The sequence below is a fragment of the Triticum urartu genome, chromosome 3 (assembly GCF_003073215.2).
Source record: "Triticum urartu cultivar G1812 chromosome 3, Tu2.1, whole genome shotgun sequence".
Classification (NCBI taxonomy): Eukaryota; Viridiplantae; Streptophyta; class Magnoliopsida; order Poales; family Poaceae; genus Triticum; species Triticum urartu.
The window spans coordinates 501,034,329-501,054,101 of record NC_053024.1 but is presented as its reverse complement, the minus strand read 5'-3'; the positions used below and the strand labels follow the sequence as shown (position 1 = coordinate 501,054,101).

Genomic DNA, 19,773 nt, shown 5'->3' with positions numbered 1-19,773 from the left:
TTAATCATACGTACCCCCCTCACTCCCGCTCGTGGATTTACCTGACGTCCAGCATGAGTCAGTTGATCGAGTCGAACGGGCGGGACCGTTTCTTCTCCTTCAGCGAGGAGTCAGGCCAAAACGGCAAAACCAGAAAATGAGATAGTAGCGTCGCTGAGCTATCCAATGAAATTTAGAAGATCCAGTCAGTACATGGTGAGTGTAATACTGAATGACACGTTCTTCTCATAGTGAATAAACTAAATCTAATCAACGCACATGTTCTACTGCTACGTTACACTGTGTACACGTACTGGGGGTTTATTTATCGCGGGCCGGCAGCATATTTATAAGTGAGTGTAATACTGAAAGACAAGCTCTCACTTTTCATTTAAATGGTTTGATGATGTCGGCCAGGGTAAACTTTTCTACTCCTTGGAGAGTACTAGTACTATTATTAAGTACTACTAGCAAGCAACATAGCCTTCGCGAGTTGACTTATAAGAGCATCTCCAACGAAAGCTCGTAAATTTTCTTCCGTATCCGTCCATAGATAGGGGGGCCAGTCAAGGACATGGATGCGGGAGGATGGCATCCAACCATAACCGCATATATTTCACTCTTTTTCAATAGACCAGATGAAATTCATGCAAGGCTGAATTTCATATAAACATGACGGATTTTATATAATCTAAATGAAAACCGTTACATTTTAAACATATTTTCAACTAAAAATGAAACCAGACTAGTCTACGGCCGGCGAGGCGGGTCTCCAACGTCGTCCCCATGACAAGCAGCGGTGAGCTCCGGAGGTATATGCTTTAGTGCAAAGGATAGTTTGCTTCCCCACCGCTCATCGAAGTGGAATCGCCGCCTCATGCTTCAGCCGGAGGGGAAGGGTCCCTACGCTGCACGGACCAAAGTTGGTTCTTGGGTAAGGGGATGACGGTGGCTGACGGGAGGGCAAGACACTGGCGGTGCCTCGGCGGTGGCCTTCATGGGACCCATGAAGGAAATATGCCCTAGAGGCAATAATAAAGTTATTATTTATTTCCTTATAATCATGATAAATGTTTATTATTCATGCTAGAATTGTATTAACCGGAAACATAATACATGTGTGAATACATAGACAAACAAAGTGTCACTAGTATGCCTCTACTTGACTAGCTCGTTAATCAAAGATGGTTATGTTTCCTAACCATAAACAATGAGTTGTTATTTGATAACGGGATCACATCATTAGGAGAATGATGTGATTGACATGACCCATTCCATTAGCTTAGCACCCGATCGTTTAGTATGTTGCTATTGCTTTCTTCATGACTTATACATGTTCCTATGACTATGAGATTATGCAACTCCCGTTTGCCGGAGGAACACTTTGTGTGCTACCAAACGTCACAACGTAACTGGGTGATTATAAAGGAGTACTACAGGTGTCTCCAAAGGTACATGTTGGGTTGGCGTATTTCGAGATTAGGATTTGTCACTCCGATTGTCGGAGAGGTATCTCTGGGCCCTCTCGGTAATGCACATCACTTAAGCCTTGCAAGCATTGCAACTAAATGAGTTAGTTGCGGGATGATGTATTACAGAACGAGTAAACAGACTTACCGGCAACGAGATTGAACTAGGTATTGGAATACCGACGATCGAATCTCGGGCAAGTAACATACCGATGACAAAGGGAACAACGTATGTTGTTATGTAGTTTGACCGATAAAGATCTTCGTAGAATATGTAGGAGCCAATATGGGCATCCAGGTCCCGCTATTGGTTATTGACCGGAGACGTGTCTCGGTCATGTCTACATTGTTCTCGAACCCGTAGGGTCCGCACGCTTAAGGTTACGATGACAGTTATATTATGAGTTTATGCATTTTGATGTACCGAAGGTTGTTCGGAGTCCCGGATGTGATCACGGACATAACGAGGAGTCTCGAAATGGTCGAGACGTAAATATTGATATATTGGAAGCCTATATTTGGACATCGGAATCGTTCCGGGTGAAATCGGCATTTTTCAGAGTACCGGTGGGTTACCGGACCCCCCCCCCCCGGGGGGTTTATTGGGCCTACATGGGCCTTGAGGAAGAAGAGAGAAGGAGGCAAGAGGTGGCCGCACGTCCCTCCCCTTCCTAGTCCGAATAGGACAAGGGAAGGGGGGCGCCCCCCCCCTTCCTTCCTCTCTTCCACCTCTTTCCCCTCTCTCCTTGTCCAACTAGGAGTCCTACTCCCGATGGGAGTAGGACTCCCCCTTGGCGCGCCCACCTTGGCCGGCCGCCCCCTCTCCCTGGCTCCTTTATATACTGAGGCAAGGGGCACCCCAGAGACACACAAGTTGATCCACGTGATCTATTCCTTAGCCGTGTGCGGCGCCCCCAGCCACCATAGTCTTCGATAATATTGTAGCGGAGTTTAGGCGAAGCCCTGCTGTAGTAGTACATCAAGATCGTCACCACGCCGTCGTGCTGACGGAACTCTTCTCCGACACTTTGCTGGATCGGAGTCCGGGGATCGTCATCGAGCTGAACGTGTGCTCGAACTCGGAGGTGCCGTAGTTTCGGTGCTTGATCGGTCGGATCGTGAAGACGTACGACTACATCAACCAAACGCTCCCGTGTCGATCTACTAGGTATGTAGATCACACTCCCCCCTCGTTGCTATGCATCACATGATCTTGCGTGTGCGTAGGAATTTTTTTGAAATTACTACGAAACCCAACAACCCAAGCGGCGGCCGTCATCGTGTTCTACTTCTCCTCGATGATGGTGACGAACAAAGACGCGTTGGCCACCAACTCGTCAACCTCCGCGCACCCGGCTTCTGTCTCCGCCTGCATGGTGCGGTCGCGGGCGCGGGACGACGTGACGTCGTCGACGGCAGCGTTGATGCCCGTGCCGTCGTGCTCCTCGTCGTGCCCGCGTGGAGCAACTCGCCACTCCTCGTCGAGCTGGCCTGGAGTGACGAGTTGTTGAACCACGCGCCGGCTTGGGGCGGCAACTGGTTCATCGGGCTAGGCGAGGAAGGTGCAGTAGCAAGCTTCCTCGCTCGTATCCGGTCGGCTCGGCGGGTCACTCATCTGGCTTTTATGCTGGAGAACTACTCTTCCGGCTCGTCGGGTCCTATCGAAAGATTGGAGAAAATTATGGAAGGAGGAGATGGGGAGCGACGGAATGGTGCGATTCTTGCCTGGTGTCAGACCTGGTTTATATATAGGGCAGATGTGAGGAGCCTGCCCGGCGTTGCGTTTACTGTCGGCCCAATCATGAACGGACGTATGGCCGAAGTAGGTTTCTCGGCTTCCATGCAGGGTTAATGGAGGCGTTTGAATGTTTGCGAAGGGATGTGTTCAGTCGGACGTAAAGCAGGCGACGCCCTCGGCCGGTCGGCGCTTTAATGGCGGAGGCAGTTAGAGAGTCGCGTCCGCCCTGAGCCGTCTTCAATGTTGAGCAGCGCACTCTACAGCGACATGAATGTGGGTGCTGGACCGAAATGCGCGCCGGCGAGGGAGGAGGGGTTTGAATGGGCTAGGCGGTCAGAATCAGGCACATCGGTCTGGACTCCCTCAAACATTCCCTATGTTTGTCTCCAGTTTACGAAAGAAAACGCGTCAGATCCGAGGCGCGGCCTGATACAAGGCCGTATTGAATGCCTTCCGTGATCCAAAGACGGTTGCGGGAGATTTAAAGGCCAGCGTTGGAGATGCCATAACAACTTAAAACAATGCAATATCTTATGCAGGCACATTTGGCAAAAAGCCCTTGTGTACAACACAAAAGTGGCGTACCAACAAAAAGCTCTTCCATCGTTATCAGTTTTTTCTATGACTGAGGATTATCAGACCACTGTGCCGCAATAGTAGCAACGAGCAAGGCGTCCAAATTACGTACACACAGCAGTAGTAGTACACGTTTGCGTAGAAGATACTACCGGTGACGGCTTTCCGCGTGTGTCTGTACCGATGCTCAAAAAGATGATCGGGCAAACGAGCCCGGCGGAAAAATCAAGCTCGACCGAGCCTAATCAGTCAGACGGACCGGACGCGTCACCTCAACCTTTTTATCCGTTGGATTTCGTTCGATCTTTGTACAATACGATGGACCCGCCCATGTATATCGGCAGACAGCGACATCGCTGGCTGTTTCTTCGTTCGCTGAACTTTGCTCATGCCTAACCTTGCACCGTACTAGTAGAAGATCCCGACGTGCGTCTTGTCACGGACTTTTTGCCATTCTGATTAGCGATAGCAGTTGCGGGGGAGGGTTTTCTTAGCGGTAAACCAAACCTTTTATTAACTCGGAGTGCGGTTTACAGGGATGACAAAAGGGCGTGGCTATACCTGGCCATCCCTCGGGCCGGGCCAACCAAAGGCCGACGCAAAAACCCAGGCCCGAGTCTGGCCCGGCCTGGCTGACGGGCCTAAAAATCGGGCTCGAGCTCGGCCCATCACGCTAAAAGCCCCTCAGGCCATGGGTCGGGCCTATTTCTTAAACAGCAAAAATGACGGGCCCGGGCCCAACCCAGCCCATCCTTCGGGCTCAAAACCTAGGCCCAAGCCCGGCCCGTGGACAAGGTCAGGCCGACCGGGCCGGGCTGTCCATGGCCAAGACTAGGCATGGCCATATAATTCTGTCCTCGTGAGGCTCGGGGGCAGATGCCCCATCTCCGGGAGCAGCACACGTCGGGTGCCTTCCTGCGGCGGATGACTCGATCAGTGACCGATCAAAAAATCCTGGGACGCTTGAAATCAACCTCAACCTTTCGGGCTGACCGACACTTCTAATATTGTTAAATCGGATCTGGCCCATACTGATCCATTCCGACCCCACATATATTAAACTCTATCCAGTTGCCGGATCAGATCCTGGCCACTCCACTCTACTCCACTCTCCTTCGCCCTTCTTCGGCATGCTGGGCAACGGATCTTAATCCTCTGCCAACCGATGTGTGAACTGGGATAGCCGTCCACATTGTGCTCTGTCGCGCCCATGAGGTGAATGCCCGACAACGCTCGGACTCAATCCACCGCGAATCCATTGCATCCGCGCGCGTGGATCCAGCGCGAGGCAGGTCGTTGATACCTTGCTGAGGCGGTGCGCTTTGTCTTGTGTCCGAATGTCATGGTGGACGTGCAACCCCTTCATTGACGCGCTGACGACGTGGTCATCCGTAACTCGTCCGCTGAGTGTATGATGCGGTGTGCTCTCCGTGCGAGGCAGAGGGCGCGGGAAGCCGCGGCAACCCTCGCGGATGACATCGACGAGGCGGAGTCGCACACTCCGGCGCCGAGACGGCTAGCCAGTGGCCGTGGCCTGCAACCCCGGGCGCCATAGCCGCATCATGGTGGACGTGACCTACGACCACAATGGATTGTCATCGACCTCACATCCATCGGTGACGTGCAAGCGACGGGCTCCGATGAGGAAGAGTAGGGAGACAACATCACCTCGAGCCTCATTAGCCGGTGCGTGTCACATGTCCTACTCTACCTCGCCAGCAACCGGACCAACACTTTCGAGAGGCGCAGCTGGCCGCCGCACATGGGCACGACGAAGACAGACGAGCTCCGCTGAAATTAGGTTTTACGTGGCATGTAATTGTATGAATTTGAGGTTTCATAGTTGACATGTTCAACTATGAAAATTATTATTTGAGATATGATCGGGCACCGTCCGTAGACATGCTGCAGACATACAGGAGGCGTATTTGTCATGTCCGGTTGTAGATGCTATTACCCAAACAAATCCCCCACCTTTGCTTTTGCTTTTGCTTTGCAGAGGACGAAACGTCAGGCGCAAAACAAAAAGAGAATCTGGGTCAACGTCTCCCTCCCCTGTTGCGTAGGGGATCAACCAAGACACATTTTTTTGCTTCATCAGTTGAGTCCGTTCCACTCATGAGCGGATCACCACAAGAAGTTTGAAAAGTCAAACGACAAGAAGAATATATATGCTAGAGAAAAAGAGATCGCTAGAAGTCAACACGATCGGAATGCGATAAAGCGTGGAAAGTTGCACTCATTGGTACTTTGAACAGTCTCAGGCTCCCGGCCAAATCCTGGGCGTCACTCACATGATGCCGCACTTCCACATGGATTTTTCTAGTGACCATGCATCGCCCATGACTCCATTCATATCCTCCCGTCCAAGATTTATCAAACTGTTTTCTACTACTGGAGTATAGTATTTATTACTCTGATATAAAAAAGTAATATTTATACTACTACTACATAAATAGATAAATAAAATTATAAGGGTAGAAAATATCCACAGAGAGAGAGAGGGGGAGAGGGCCATGCATGGGGCCGGCCATCACCCATGTCACACAAAGAAGTCAGGTTTATTAAGCAAAGGAGGAGTAAAAGCAAGGGGGATGGGATGGGGGGATGACCACCGCCGCCTCCTCCTCTATATAGGGGAGCACTTTCCCACCCACCTCCATCTCCCCTGCCTCCTCCCTCCATGGCGAACCTCCCCACCCACGCCACCAACGCCGACGCCTCCGCCTTCAAGCTCTTCGGCCAGGTCATCCAGCCCGACGCCCACCGCGCCGCCTCCGCCTCCGCCCCCGCCCCCGCCTCCCCCCCCATCTCCGCGGGACAGAGCGCCGCGGCCCCGCCGCCGCCTCCTCCTCCTCCTCCTCCCCCGTCGACGACGCAGCAGGCCGCGGTCGGGGGCGAGCCGTTGCCATGCCCGCGGTGCGGGAGCAGGGAGACCAAGTTCTGCTACTTCAACAACTACAACGTGCGGCAGCCGCGCCACCTCTGCCGCGCCTGCCGCCGCTACTGGACGGCCGGCGGCGCGCTCCGCCGCGTCGCCACCGCGTCCCCGGGCCGCCGCAGGCCCCGGCCCAGCGCCCGATCGGCCGCCGCCGCGGCCTCGGCCACCGCCTCCGCCTCCGAGGAAGGGGCGGCAGCGGAGAGCGTTGACTCGCGGTCGTAGGCGCGTGCCCGCGGCGTGGTGGAGCAAGAGCAAATGCTCCGTCCCTCCTCCGCAGCTTCCGGGCCGACGCGTCGGAGGCACCGCGACCATCACCCGTCCACCTTTTGGCTCTTTTGTTTTTTGGGGGGATTTATTATTATTACTATTATTATTGATCGATGTAGGTTCCATTTCGATACCATTTTAGGATTCTTTTCGGTGGCCGCAAGGATACGGCCACGGCCAGCAATACGAATGGAAGAGAGGAAAAGGAAACAAAAAATACTCGTACTTAGTTGAAATGAATGTACTTCCTTCCTTGTGAGCCGTGGCAATGATGATGATGATGATGATGATGATCTTCTCTCTTCCTCCCTTTTGCCGCCCCACGTTTCTCCTCTGCAGCATTCAGTTATTAGATGCAGTGCAGCGCAGCGCAGGGAGGGACCATTCAATTTCAATGGATCACGTGGAACCGGTGACACACACACACACACTCGCTATTGAGTTGAGTTGCTGTAGATGCGCAGCTTAAGTGGAATGCATACGTGGTTGGTGGGGCGATCTTGTAAATAAAGTACCACTTGAAGAATGCCAATGGCATCAACGCAGGGGGCCAGAGGAATCTACACCATCTAGCAGGAAGGAAGGAGGCATCTACTACTCCTGAGAAGGTCCGCATTATCCCAACAAACAGGCAAGCTCCATCACTTCCACTTTTAGCCATTCCCGTTAGTGATGGCATAGTGTCGGTTTCTTTACTTGTTCTTCTTCTCGTTGTCAACGATAGGCATCGTATTCATGTCATCGCTAAACAAAAGTCCCCCACCACCGGTGCATTATCATCACATGGTGTGGTGTATTAAACTCACCACACAACACACGCAGACCGCGTTCCAGTGCGGCATTTGAACAGGGTCAATGGAAATATATCGATTTCTTTTAGCACTTTGTAAAATATAGAGCTTCCCGAGCTAGTATATTGACAGACCGCGCTATTTACATTCTGTACTGATCCGAATCCTGCCGACCTCCTTGCGTAAATAATGTTAGATGCCAGCTCAACCATAGGAGTCGGGGTTAGTGCACCAAAAGTTCAAAGGTGTACACTACACGGAACTTGAATTTGTGTTGGCCAACTCCCTTTTGTACAGTCAACAAAGTAAACTTTCTCCGCGGAATGTTGGTAATATGTTCAGACAGTATCCTCAGCCTCAGCGTGCATCTCATCTACGTACCTGGCGGCATCTCCAGGCCCCAGATTAGACTCTTCTAAAACCTTTAATAAGACCTGTAAAAAATAACATGAATGGGATCGGCATTAAACAGAATCAAGTTACTTCATTTCAGACGTGTAAACTCATGCATGCCTACAGTTATGCTGCTTAAAGGGAAGGATGAGCATGAATAAATCTTTAAGATCCTTCAATTTGTCAGAAGAGTTGCACTGGTGGCAACTTTGAAATCATGGTGAAGAAAGGATAGGGCAACAACAACCTTCTCTTTGTTTTTCTATTAGCCAAAACAGTGTTCAAACTTCGCGGTTTCCAACATCAGGTACTGATTCCTGAATCGCTTGAGTAAACATAGCAATCTTGTAGGTAAAGAACCCAACGAGCATGGGTATCAACTCCAGGTGCATGAAGCCGTACTCTGGAACCAGTATCCTGCATCAGAAAAAGCAAAGGCAAACATGCATGTAAGTTTTTTTTTTGTTTGTTTGACATATTACGAAAATATTTCAGCAGAAAATACTCCCTCTGCCTCTAAATATAAGACGTTTTTGCAGTTCAAGAGGCAGAGGAAGTATTTTAAAAGACTTGATCTACTTACGCATTCCATCGATTGTACATCATCACAAGAACCATTGGAATAAGCAATCTTGGCTGTGCCGCAGCGCCCCTGCAAGCATTCCAGAAAATTTAGATGTTACATGTATTACAAGCAAGTAGACAAGTACCAGCAGTTACCTAGCATTTTCTAAACGCAGTCAAAATATGCTGTAAGTATGTTTTTTAGAAATAACCAAAGGTGATCGACATACGTCATATAATGAATGGAGTGTCCATTGAATAATTCATACTTAGGGATCATGATTCAGATGATGACCATTAGTTTTTCTCTAATCTTTGTTTTGACTAAACCTACGGCTGAAGGCAGATTAGCAATATAAAGAACTTGAATGGAAGGACCTGAACTGCTCATATTTGTCTTCGTGAATCATGAGCTGCCAGTGTTACATAGGTGAAAACAGAACCAGGTCTGGACAGGCTAGGCAAACTTTGGTGCAAGTCAAGACTAGAATGGTTTGTCTGAAATATCTTCAAATAAGAAAGATACCTTTGCTTGCAGGTTTGTCTATCTATCTAACAGATGGGCTATGAAAGCCTTCAATTTTGACCACAGAGTGCAATGTTATAAATGAGATCATAATTAAGATTTAGCAGTGTAGCTCTCCCAAACTAAACGAAGTGTGAGCACTGTTTTAAGTATAAGTATTATTAAAGCTTATCGAGGTAAATCCAAATCCAATTTGTAAGAGAAACAGCTAGAAGTATATACTTGGCAGCTGCTTTAGTTCCACCCGCTAAAGAATCCACACTGGTTCCAAGCATGCGGAGATACACCAGAGATCCAATCAGCCCTGCACTAAAGCTGAAGAGTAACTGATATTAGTGTAGCATGCAAGGCAGCACTTTGGAGATAGAATCAACAAGACGCAAACTAATCCTGACAATCGGTAACAAAGAAGGCCACATCCCAAGTTTGTCTAGAAATAAATAGCCAAGCTTAGTTTCAGATACAAAATGAACAAACATCATATATGAGAAGCGCTAATCAAAAGTGAATTCAATCTAACTCGTCCAAGAAAAAGCATACCTCGCAGCAATTTCAGGAGTGTATGAAACATAAGCAGAAACCACCCCGACGCCACCAATACCTAAAGTAAGCAGCTGCAACCTTTCTTTCAACTGCAAAACACCCTCAGTATCAGTAATAAAGTAACACAAATTTGTGCATATTTCATTCTTGAAGAACACTTGGACCTTGAGCACTTGGCAAAGTACAACTCCAAAAGGTATAGTTCGTGTTGATGGTGAACAGGGAGGAAACTAGCAGTACTCGATCCTGATATTGACTTAAAAGAGATATTACCTTCAGGTATTGCTCTCTGGCCTCAGCTGCCACCACCTTAGGGTCCCCTTTCAGCTGCACTTTCTGCTGCGACTCCCTTAGTATGACATCCTAAAAGAGGACCAAAATCCAAAATAAAAAATTAGAGAAGGGGTATTACACCATCATATGTATGTTATAAATGTGAACATGGTGAAATTTTTGTTAGAAGTGTCTCACATGCACACATCAACGGATATCTAGAGATTATTAACAGCAAGTCAGTTATAGAATTGCAACAGCTTACAATGCCACCGGTGGTTGCCCTGGTCGCTCGGTCCCATTGCTCCTGCTCCCGTCGAGTCGGAGCTAGCTTCCATCTAATGTAGGTGGGTCTATTGACAGCCTACATTCGAATTCCAAGAACCCAACTCATTGAGAGCCCCAAGAGGCAAGAGAATAAGGCTACATTCTGAGGGCAAGGCATTTGATCGAATAACCTCAACGCTAGTGGATCGACCACGGCGGGCAGCCTTGAGCTGCGTCTGCAAGATTGACTTGGCCGGTGCCATAAGCTCCTTGCTCAGATCAACATCCACACTACAATGCACACCCTAAGTTACAAAACCTGGCGAAACGATGTCGGGACACCAAGTGAGGAGCAGATGAGGTGAGGTGAGGTGAGGTTAGAGTAACCTGTCAAGGTCCATTGCGCGGTTGAAGCTTAGAAACCCTGAGTCCTCGTCCGCCTGCTCAAACGAATTGCTTGGTCAGGAGCTTACCCCACTGCAGAACATTTATGCTAGAGAGCGGGACTAAGACGAGCGCTTGCTTGCTGCCCGGCCGGGGGCGGGAATGGGCTTACCGGCGTGACGCGGGGGATGGTGGCGGGCGTGTCCGTACCGCCGTTGGCGATGACGCGCTCCATGTGGGGGAGGAAGTTCTTGTTCCAGATGAAGTCGTCGGTGTTGCCAATGGGGTCGCGGTCCTCCTTCCCCATCCAGTACTTGCGCGGCTTGATGGTGGTCGGGCCGCCGCCGTACGACCCCGGCTCCATCCCCGTGGACCACTTCTGCGGCTTCTTCTTGGGCAGTATTATCTTGACCGGCCTCCGCTCCCCCGGCTGGTCCGCGGCGGCCGCCGCCGCCTCTCCCGAGGCCGCCGAGGCGCGGAGCGGGCGCACGGCCGCGGCGCGGCTGGTGACGACGGCGAGCAGCGACATGGCGGGCGGGCCGCGTGAAATATCTCGGCGGGGGAGGGGAGAAGAGAGGAGAGGAGAGGGAGTGATCCGGAATCGGGACGGGTGAACGGGAGAGAGGCGTCGTGTGGTGGCGCGACGAGTCGCGTCCGCGAGTTATCAGTGTATCGAGCCTGCAAAACTGCTGGAAAATATCTACTCTAGTAGCCACTTGCCAGCTTGGGAAAATGTATACATTTCCGAGTTGCATAGGAGTAGTAATTTTCACCTCCATTGCCTTATCGCACCATGATTATATACAGCTGATGGTGTCAAGAACGGGGATGTGCTTGGCACAGGTGGGTAAATTGCAAAAGGCCATCACAATTGAGCAAAAGTCATCAAACACCCATCAAAATGCATGTTTTCTGGTGGGTTTTTTCTGAAGCATTGATAGCTTCGACCCAATTGTGATGGTTTTTCGCAATTTACTCTTGGCAGGTGCAAAGTAACACGAAATTCTGAAGAATTTACTGTTTCGAGCTTATGGTTGCCAGGCATGACAGTCTATGGAATGGAACAAATTACTGAAGATCCAGGTTGGATGCTTTCAGCTCGAGGACCAGATATAACAACGATAATAGCACTCCTAGTTCAGGATCCCAGAACCGATGAACTACAAGTCTGAAGCAGAATAAACCTTTCATCCCCTTCACTACTACAGGACAGGGCCCACATGACATGGAAATCTGGTTATATCACACATCTCCCCTGCACAAAAATTGCAGCAAAAAGGAACACAATATTTTGCGATGCCCTGTTTCTCGCAGGCAACAGAAGAGATAGATAGAGGCTCCGCATCACTCAAACACCCTCTGCTCACTGCTCAGAGAGAGCCGGCCAGCATTGTGTAACGCAACATTACAAAGTTGTCTACGCACTGCGGCACCAGGAGCGTTTGAAATGGCGCCTAATCTATTTTTCATGCTATATATTCCAACATGTGCTGCAGTTGGTACGGCGGCGCCCTGTCAAAACACAGCAGATTTGCACACCGGGCACGAGGTCCTCATCCGAAGCCACCTGTCGATGCACTGCGCAAGAAAATCGCACCCACAAAAATTATGTTAGAATGGGAATTCAGAACCCGGAGCAGCTCCAATGTACGAATTCCATGCGTACCTCTTTATGGAATTTGTGTGCGCACGGCAGATGCCGGAGGGGAGCACCATCAGCAGGGCAGTCCAGGCATATAGGGCAGGGCTCGTCTCGGCGGCTTTCTCCCTGACAATGTAAAGAGGGGAGAGGCAAGTAAGTCAAACCCCACAGAAAATGCACATCCATCTGGTATTTTGTAAGAAACTTAATTGAGAACCTCAGCAACAGATAGTGGCAAGCTGTCAATTTCACTGTCAGAAGCTCCTCTGCGATGGTTGTTGTCATCAAGCGCTATCAGGTTCTCATAGTCATCACTAATATGTGAGCAACGAGAAACTATTAGTCAGAAACTCATAATAAATCGAATATGCATGAACCAACAAGTAGTATGAATCAATATCATGCATGAACCAACAAGTAGTATGAATCTGTGGGAGTATGAGGATAGCCATCTAAGTTAACCTATTGGGAGTATAAGGATAGCCATCTAAGTTAACCTATTGGGTACTATTGCACACATAGAAGTAGAGGCTGGAAGGGTGATCCTTTCGCTGTCTAAAAATGCAAACACCGATAAAGCTGTTTTAGGAATTAGCACTTCAGCAATATGAAACAATCCAGAACATAAGCAGAAACAAACAACACATGCAAATAAGTATAGCAAAATCAGGACAAGTATGCAACTATGACAATAATTATATAGCCTGGCTGCAGACATTTCCATCAAAACAACATTGCACCGATGAATTCTTTTTGCATTAAAACAGTAAGCACTTACTCATCTGAATCTGTAGGATAGGTGTCGGCACAGCTTTCAAGTGCTTCTTGGAGCGAGTCCAGCACAGCCATTCTCTACATTAGAAACACAAAAACATGAGTAGAAGTTTTGGGCATGCCATGCCAGCAAAGATGGTGTTACAGACAGTAATAGAGGCACAACAGTTGACTAGTTTAGGTATTCATGTTCAATATGTTACAAGGTATCACCCCTTAAGGATACAAGCGTTGGTAGTTGCAATGGCCTAGCTGGCAATTACTTTATGCTTTCCAGATACAATTGGCTAATTGTTTAGTTGGCAACTAGTAGTTGAGTCCTCGATAAGAATAGTTAGCTGATTAGTCCATTCTTTAAAAGAATATCTGCATGTAATCTGCAAACCAACCAAAGAATAAACTTCCAATATCCTGAGACGCATTCGCTCCTTCAATCCCCTTTTTCCTACCACTGAAATCCCATAACATGATTGTTGCCACATCACACTTTAGTATATTATTACATGGACTAGAGAAAAAAAAAGTATCCTCTTATGCTGATGTGGCCTGATCAGGTAAGGGGTGGAAAGAAGGGTTTTGCTTTAGTACGCCACCCCAAGGAAAATTTATGGATTTTAAAGTATGTTGTCTATTATTATTTAGGGGGAGACATTGATTAATCAAATGTATTGTTGGGATAAAAGGAATGGAAACATGTATACTTCTGTTATTACTACCAATAAAATGCAGTATGAATATTTAGGTTTTCACCAGCTGCTCATACATGATAAGTAAACGAGAGGGACACGTAGTCAACCATACAAAGGCCTCTCAATATTCCAAAGTAGAGATGTTCTTTTGCAATACAGGGTAAAGACTAACCATTTCTAAATCCATGTTTTCTTGTCCAAAACACCCTTTGGTCAATTGCGAGATAATCATCTGAGAAATAAGCAAATGTCAGTCCTCAGTCAAGTGAAGGTCGAAAAAATAAGCTTATTAAGGAGTCCTACATTTTGTTGCTCTGATCCCGGGCCGCTGTTTCTTGGCAACCACCGTCTGCTTGTTATTGGAGCTGATGTGTGAGTAGGTGGCCATGAAGTAGAACCTTGAACTTGCGAGCGCCAGCCGTATGAATACAAGTGTGCCATTGAGCGGTCCCTCTGGCTCTGAGCAGAAAGTACAGTTAAGAAACTAAATGAAGGATGGGATGCAGATAAATGAGGAAAAGAATCAACAGAATGCCATAGCCAATAGGTGAAAGCAGGGAAATGCAGTTATGAAGTTGGAACTTGAAATACAAGTCAAGAACACAAAACTCAAGAGTAAGAGCAGTATGAAATAATCAAGTTTTAAGCGTTTTGCTAATATGCAGTTCTTTTTTGGTACTGAGTATTCTCCCAAGTTAAGTAACCCAACAACAGGTATTAAGTGATTGCAGGCATATATGATGCCATGCTAACTTTGCCTCAAATATTAGTTGGTGCAATGCAATTCGCCTTTCAGCTACCTGATTTGCAAAGTGCAAAGGTTTCATCAATAAAACAGAGAGGGTAGCTATGGCTTCCGGCAAACTTAACTGAGAGTTATGGGCATCAACATATCAGTTCAGCCATAACTCATAACTAACTGAAACCATGCCATTCTTGCAAGATTTTTCAGTGAGCGAGCCCCCACAACATACGCATCAAGACAGAGCGGCAACTTACAGAACTAGATTGGCCCTCTCTCGCAGCAATTCTGGCACGCGCAGCATCTTGCTCTTGCAGTGTCCAAGCTAGAGTCGTATCAACCTGCAAGATGTCAGCAATCGGTTGGCCGTTTAGTAAACTTGCATCAGTAGTGAATCATCAGAAGAAGCCAAGAAAAGACTGCTACTCCCTCCGTTCACTTTTGTAAGTCGTTTCAGACAACTCAAAATAGGCTGTTTTGCACATTATCTGAAATGTCTTCAAGGTCTTATAAAAGTGAAGAGAGGGAGTAGAAGAAAACAACAACTAAGAAACGGAACCTTGACTGAGAAAGGGACAGCAAGATTGAGAAGTAAGCAACAGAAACAACCTGCTGGGAAGATTGCGAGCCTGGCTGTTCCTGGTTGAACTGCTCTTGAAGCTTAAGAGCAAGCATCTCATCTGACTGAATTTGCCTGGCTTTCAACTGGCTCTCGTCAGGGAGTGGGAAATGGAGCCCCTTGATCCTCGACAGCCATGCGCTACTGTCTTCCATGAGTAGCTCAGGAATGGCCATAGAGCTCTGTCCAGGCATCGCAGCACCATCTTCGTTGGGCACAGAGACTGATCTGCAAATCTCATCACCCCAAGTTCCCCAACAACACTCGGCCGTTTCACTTCTTTCATCTCTAGATTTGTGTGCCGCTGCACTCCATGAATCCCACCCCGCAGGCCTAGCTCCCAAGATACCAGCACTGGAACCATGCGATCCTCCCCTGAGCGAAGGGGGTCCTGCTGCCCACGCGCTCCCCCCCTCGCCTGCCTTCTCCTTATCCTTCTTCACCGCCTGACTTGGCTGCTGCGGCGGCCAGGCCATTCTGCTTGTCTGCTCGGGAAGACTCCCGGGGCGGCGGGATGGATCCGCGGGCTCCCAGGCAGGACGCTTCCGATCAGGCGAGTGCGCGCACGCCTCGTCCTCGGAGTCGGATGACACCAAATCCACCACCTCCATTTCCTGCAAAAATGGGGTCAATATAGCATCTTGCAACTTCTCTTTTACAAAGAAAAGAAAAGGATAAGCTTTCGCCCCCTTTGTGCGATTGACACGAAGAAGCTCAAGAAAACTGGTGGCGTGGGACAGAAATCCCCGATTCAAGTGGTCTCGGCGCTCAACAAAAAGTTGTTGATTCGTGGTTCTCACTAAATCGTCGTTGAATGGCCGGGAGGAAAGATTGACCGGGCCAAGAAGCCGCGCACAGACGCACGAACAATCTGGAAAGAAAAATAGAAGGAAAAGGGGAAGGGAGGAAGAATTTCAGGTTGGGGCAGGGCATACTACATACCTGCAGAAGGAGAAACAAGGGAGAGAGGGGGGAGCGGAAATGCTAGGGCTGGTGGAGCTCGGGTGCGCCCGTGGGGAGGAGGCGGAGGCGTCTAGGAGGGTGTGTGGTTCTTGGCTCCTCGCTTCCTCTTCTTGATTTTGGTTCTCAGGAGACGAGGCGGGTGCGTTGCTCGGTGGGCGATGAAGAAGGGGTGTCTGCCCGGAAATAGAAAGCTTTTGCACTTTGCCCCCTGCTTGTGACCTGTCACATGGAAATACTGCGTGCGTTCACTTTTGACCGATCTACCTCCTCCATCCAAGATTACTAGTAGAACGCTGCGTTTCTATGGCCTATATGACCATATAAAAATATGAATCAAACAAATGATTAAGTTTATTTTTAAAGTCAAAGTTTATTTCTCCCTCATACGTTCATACATTAAATGGGTGCCCAGTAGCCTCCTCAAAATTCAATTGTCTCGGGAGCCCGGTCACCCCAAAATCCGGACCATATGTGGAGGAGAAATGTCATTGTTCGGACCATCTGCCATGTTATCTTTAAAACGCAGGCCCAACATAAAATCCACCCTATGACGTATCCTTCTTTTTTCCTATCGGCCCCCCCTCCCTGCTCGGTTTCCCGCCATAACTGGACATTTCTCGCTGGAGTCCTCTTCTTTAAAATTGGATGGCGCGTACCTCACATAGACATTTTCTTTTTCATATTTACAATATAATAGAGTGGATTAAACTAACACATACTATTATCACAAAACAAAAAATAACTATAGAGATCATTCTCAATGGTCCATTCAACTTTGCAAATGCACGCAGTAAAGTATCATCTTTTCTAGGTTTTCTTGTTATGTTGCAACATGTGCCAATATTTTTCTCCCATTTATCATATATCACATCTATTATCACAAACCAATATTTTTCTCCCATGTGCGATTTGGTAAGATAAGAAAAAAGATATGTTAGTTTTGTATTAGAAAAGTTGTGATTGTCATTTAATAGTAGATATAATGAGAACAATAAATGGGAGCACACCAAGGAATATGTTATTTTGTTTTGGAGGTTATCGAGAAAAATCTTATGTTTTCATTTTAGGAAGGTGATCTCACATATGTGGTGCGATTTCTAAATTCTTGATTACCTATTATTTACGTGATTGAATTGAATCAATACCTGCCAAAACAAGCACAAAACAAGATCTCCCGATTTGATGGGATTTGTTTTTTTTAATGAGAGGGAGAAAATAAGCCAGTGGGAGATGGTGATGGGAGTTGAGACGAAAAAATAGACGAAAATAAACCGGTGAGGAGAAATTACCAACTCCCCCTTTAGGAGTATAGATTTTTGACACTAGATAGCCATGAACAATAGAAATGGAAAATGTACAGAAATGATAAGCACATATATGGCCAAACAATCATCATATAATCAGCACATTATTAAGGCCAAAATGACATATTTTAACTCTTTTTGGGAAGTTAGCACAAAATGACTCTATCAAAACTCTTTCCATTTTGGTCGATGGGGAGCACAACGGTGTGCTCCGCTTGCCGATACGTGGACGGAGTCAGACGAAATCAAAGGAAACATCAGGGGGTCAGAGAGGAAGAAGAGGAGGAAGGCGGCATTGTCTTGGCGTCTCGGCTCGATGTAGTGCATGCCTTGGACGTAGTCGGGCACGAGGGCGCTTCTGGACACTTAGTGGAGGTCGGTGACGATGTTTTTCACGACGTCTCCATGGACGCGCTCTCGGGCTCCGCTGGGGTAGGTGGATCTGGGGCTTCTAGGTGTTCTTTCTTGGCAAAGGGGAAAGATGGGAATAGGGAATGAGTTGCTAACAAGGGCTAGCTCGAGATAAGAATGTGTGGGAGGTAGCATGGGCGAACACGACACAAGGGCTAGCTCAAGATAAGAATGGGCTTTACGATGGGAGGAAGAAGAAAGTGGGTGCGAGCGGCACCCACACTCACAGACGAGTGGAGCCAGGCGGGACACATGGCATGAGTGACTGAGAGGATATGCGGGCTTGTGGCGAGAAAAGGATAGAAGAGGGTTAGGTGGGCTGGTGGCACTAGGCTGGCTTTCTGAAAAGGCCAAAATGCCCTTTGCCTTTTCCACAAAAAACAAGGGAAGAAAATAAAATGCAAGGGCATTTTGTGAAGATGCGAAAATAAAAGGAAAACATATTGTTGGAAGATTATTTAAATTCTTAATTTAGAAAGTGGTTTGGGAAAATTGGGAAGGTTTAAATTTAAACAAGTTTGGGTTAATTTCAAACTGTTTGAATTTATAACCCAAATTAAATGAACTCCAAAATGGCTCAAATTTGAGGAGGTGACCCTACACATTAAATGTGATTTATGGGTGAAGTTTGAATATTTAATTTAAAAGTAAATTTTGCAATGCAGTTTGATACGTCTCCAACGTATCTATAATTGTTTATTGTTCCATATTGTTATATTATCAATCTTGGTTGTTTTATATACATTTACTAGCAACTTTATATCAAATTTTGGGACTAACCTATTGACATAGTGCCCAGTGCCAGTTGTTGTTTTTTGCTTATTTTTTACTTCGCAGAAAATCAATATCAAATGAAGTCCAATTGCCACGAAACTTTTTGAAGATTTTTTTCTGGCGATGAAGGACCCTGGAAGCTTCTGGAACACACGATGGGACGCTCGTGGGGCCCACTAGGAACCAGGGCACGCCAGGGGCCTCCAGCATGCCCTTGTGGGTAGTGGGGCCCACGGGCACCCCCCTTGACCTACCCCCGCCTCTATAAATACTCTAAAATCCCCAAAACCCTAGGGGAGTTAACAAAATATAGTTTTTGCCGCCGCAAATTCCAAAACCACGAGATCCAATCTAGAGGCCTTTTTCGGCACTCTGCCGGAGGAGGCAACGATCACGGAGGGGTTCTTCATCATCCTTGTTGCCCCTCCGATGATGCGTGAGTAGTTTACCACAGACCTACGGGCCCGTAGTTAGTATCTAGATGGCTTCTTCTTTCTTTTTGATCATCAATACAATGTTCTCCTCGATGTTCTTGGAGATCTATTTGATGTAACTCTTTTGCAGTGTATTTGTTGGGATCTGATGAATTGTGGGTTTATGATGAGTTCCATCCATGAATATTATTTGAGTCTTTGCTGAAATCTTTTATGAATGATTTTTATAGCCTCGTATTTCTTCTCCGATTTATTGGTTTGGTTTGGCCAACTAGATTGATTTATCTTGCCATGGGAAGAGGTGCTTTGTGATGGGTTAGATCTTGCGGTGCTCAATCTCAGTTATAGAAAGAGACATGGCACACATCTATCGTTGCTATTAAGGGTAACAAGATGGGATTTATTCATACGTGGGTTTATCTTGTCTACATCATATCATCATTCTTATTGCATGACTCCGTTTTCCATGAACTTAATACACGAGATGCATGCTGGATAGTGGTCGATGTGTGGAGTAATAGTAGTAGATGCAGGCATGAGTCGGTTTACTAATCTTGGACACGATGCCTATATACATGGTAATTTCCTTGGATATCGTCATGATTATTCGCTTTTCTATCAATTGCTCGATAGTAATTTGTTTACCCATCGTATGCTATTTTCTTGAGAGAAGCCTCTAGTGAAAACTATGCCCCCCGGGTCTATTTCCT

The 19,773-nt window shown here is 47.4% G+C and overlaps 3 protein-coding genes across 3 annotated transcripts; 1 reads left to right on the top strand and 2 right to left on the bottom strand.

Moving 5' to 3' along the window:
* The first annotated feature begins 6,249 nt into the window (after positions 1–6,249).
* LOC125544589 (dof zinc finger protein MNB1A-like) lies at positions 6,250–7,279 on the top strand. Its single transcript, XM_048708323.1, has one exon. It carries the CDS (start codon positions 6,446–6,448, stop codon positions 6,923–6,925), a length of 480 nt encoding a protein of 159 aa, XP_048564280.1. The 5' UTR covers positions 6,250–6,445; the 3' UTR covers positions 6,926–7,279.
* Positions 7,280–7,826: 547 nt separating this feature from the next.
* Positions 7,827–11,298, bottom strand: LOC125544588 (protein CONSERVED ONLY IN THE GREEN LINEAGE 160, chloroplastic-like). The gene is made up of 10 exons (XM_048708322.1): positions 10,884–11,298; positions 10,715–10,767; positions 10,519–10,618; positions 10,326–10,424; positions 10,061–10,150; positions 9,785–9,876; positions 9,467–9,559; positions 8,738–8,806; positions 8,402–8,571; positions 7,827–8,195 (listed from the first exon to the last, which is right to left on the bottom strand). Exons 1-9 carry the CDS (start codon positions 11,238–11,240, stop codon positions 8,436–8,438), a joined length of 1,089 nt encoding a protein of 362 aa, XP_048564279.1. The 5' UTR covers positions 11,241–11,298; the 3' UTR covers positions 7,827–8,195; positions 8,402–8,435.
* A 582-nt stretch (positions 11,299–11,880) lies between these two features.
* Positions 11,881–16,308, bottom strand: LOC125544587. Its single transcript, XM_048708321.1, has 9 exons — positions 16,120–16,308; positions 15,168–15,791; positions 14,816–14,899; positions 14,120–14,275; positions 13,989–14,048; positions 13,132–13,205; positions 12,571–12,667; positions 12,378–12,479; positions 11,881–12,289 (listed from the first exon to the last, which is right to left on the bottom strand). Exons 2-9 carry the CDS (start codon positions 15,786–15,788, stop codon positions 12,227–12,229), a joined length of 1,257 nt encoding a protein of 418 aa, XP_048564278.1. The 5' UTR covers positions 15,789–15,791; positions 16,120–16,308; the 3' UTR covers positions 11,881–12,226.
* Positions 16,309–19,773: the final 3,465 nt, after the last annotated feature.

What these genes read in the sequence shown, in the direction of transcription:
- LOC125544588 (XM_048708322.1), bottom strand. Translation starts at nt 11,240, where the DNA reads ATGTCGCTGCTCGCCGTCGTCACCAGCCGCGCCGCGGCCGTGCGCCCG. An exon ending in ACTCCTGAAATTGCTGCGAG is followed by an intron (nt 9,560 to 9,784) that starts GTATGCTTTTTC and finishes GTTACTCTTCAG; the next exon opens with CTTTAGTGCAGGGCTGATTG. An exon ending in ATGTACAATCGATGGAATGC is followed by an intron (nt 8,572 to 8,737) that starts GTAAGTAGATCA and finishes TTTCTGATGCAG; the next exon opens with GATACTGGTTCCAGAGTACG.
- LOC125544587 (XM_048708321.1), bottom strand. Translation starts at nt 15,788, where the DNA reads ATGGAGGTGGTGGATTTGGTGTCATCCGACTCCGAGGACGAGGCGTGC. An exon ending in TGCCACTATCTGTTGCTGAG is followed by an intron (nt 12,480 to 12,570) that starts GTTCTCAATTAA and finishes TTACATTGTCAG; the next exon opens with GGAGAAAGCCGCCGAGACGA. An exon ending in CACACAAATTCCATAAAGAG is followed by an intron (nt 12,290 to 12,377) that starts GTACGCATGGAA and finishes TTTCTTGCGCAG; the next exon opens with TGCATCGACAGGTGGCTTCG.
- LOC125544589 (XM_048708323.1), top strand. Translation starts at nt 6,446, where the DNA reads ATGGCGAACCTCCCCACCCACGCCACCAACGCCGACGCCTCCGCCTTC.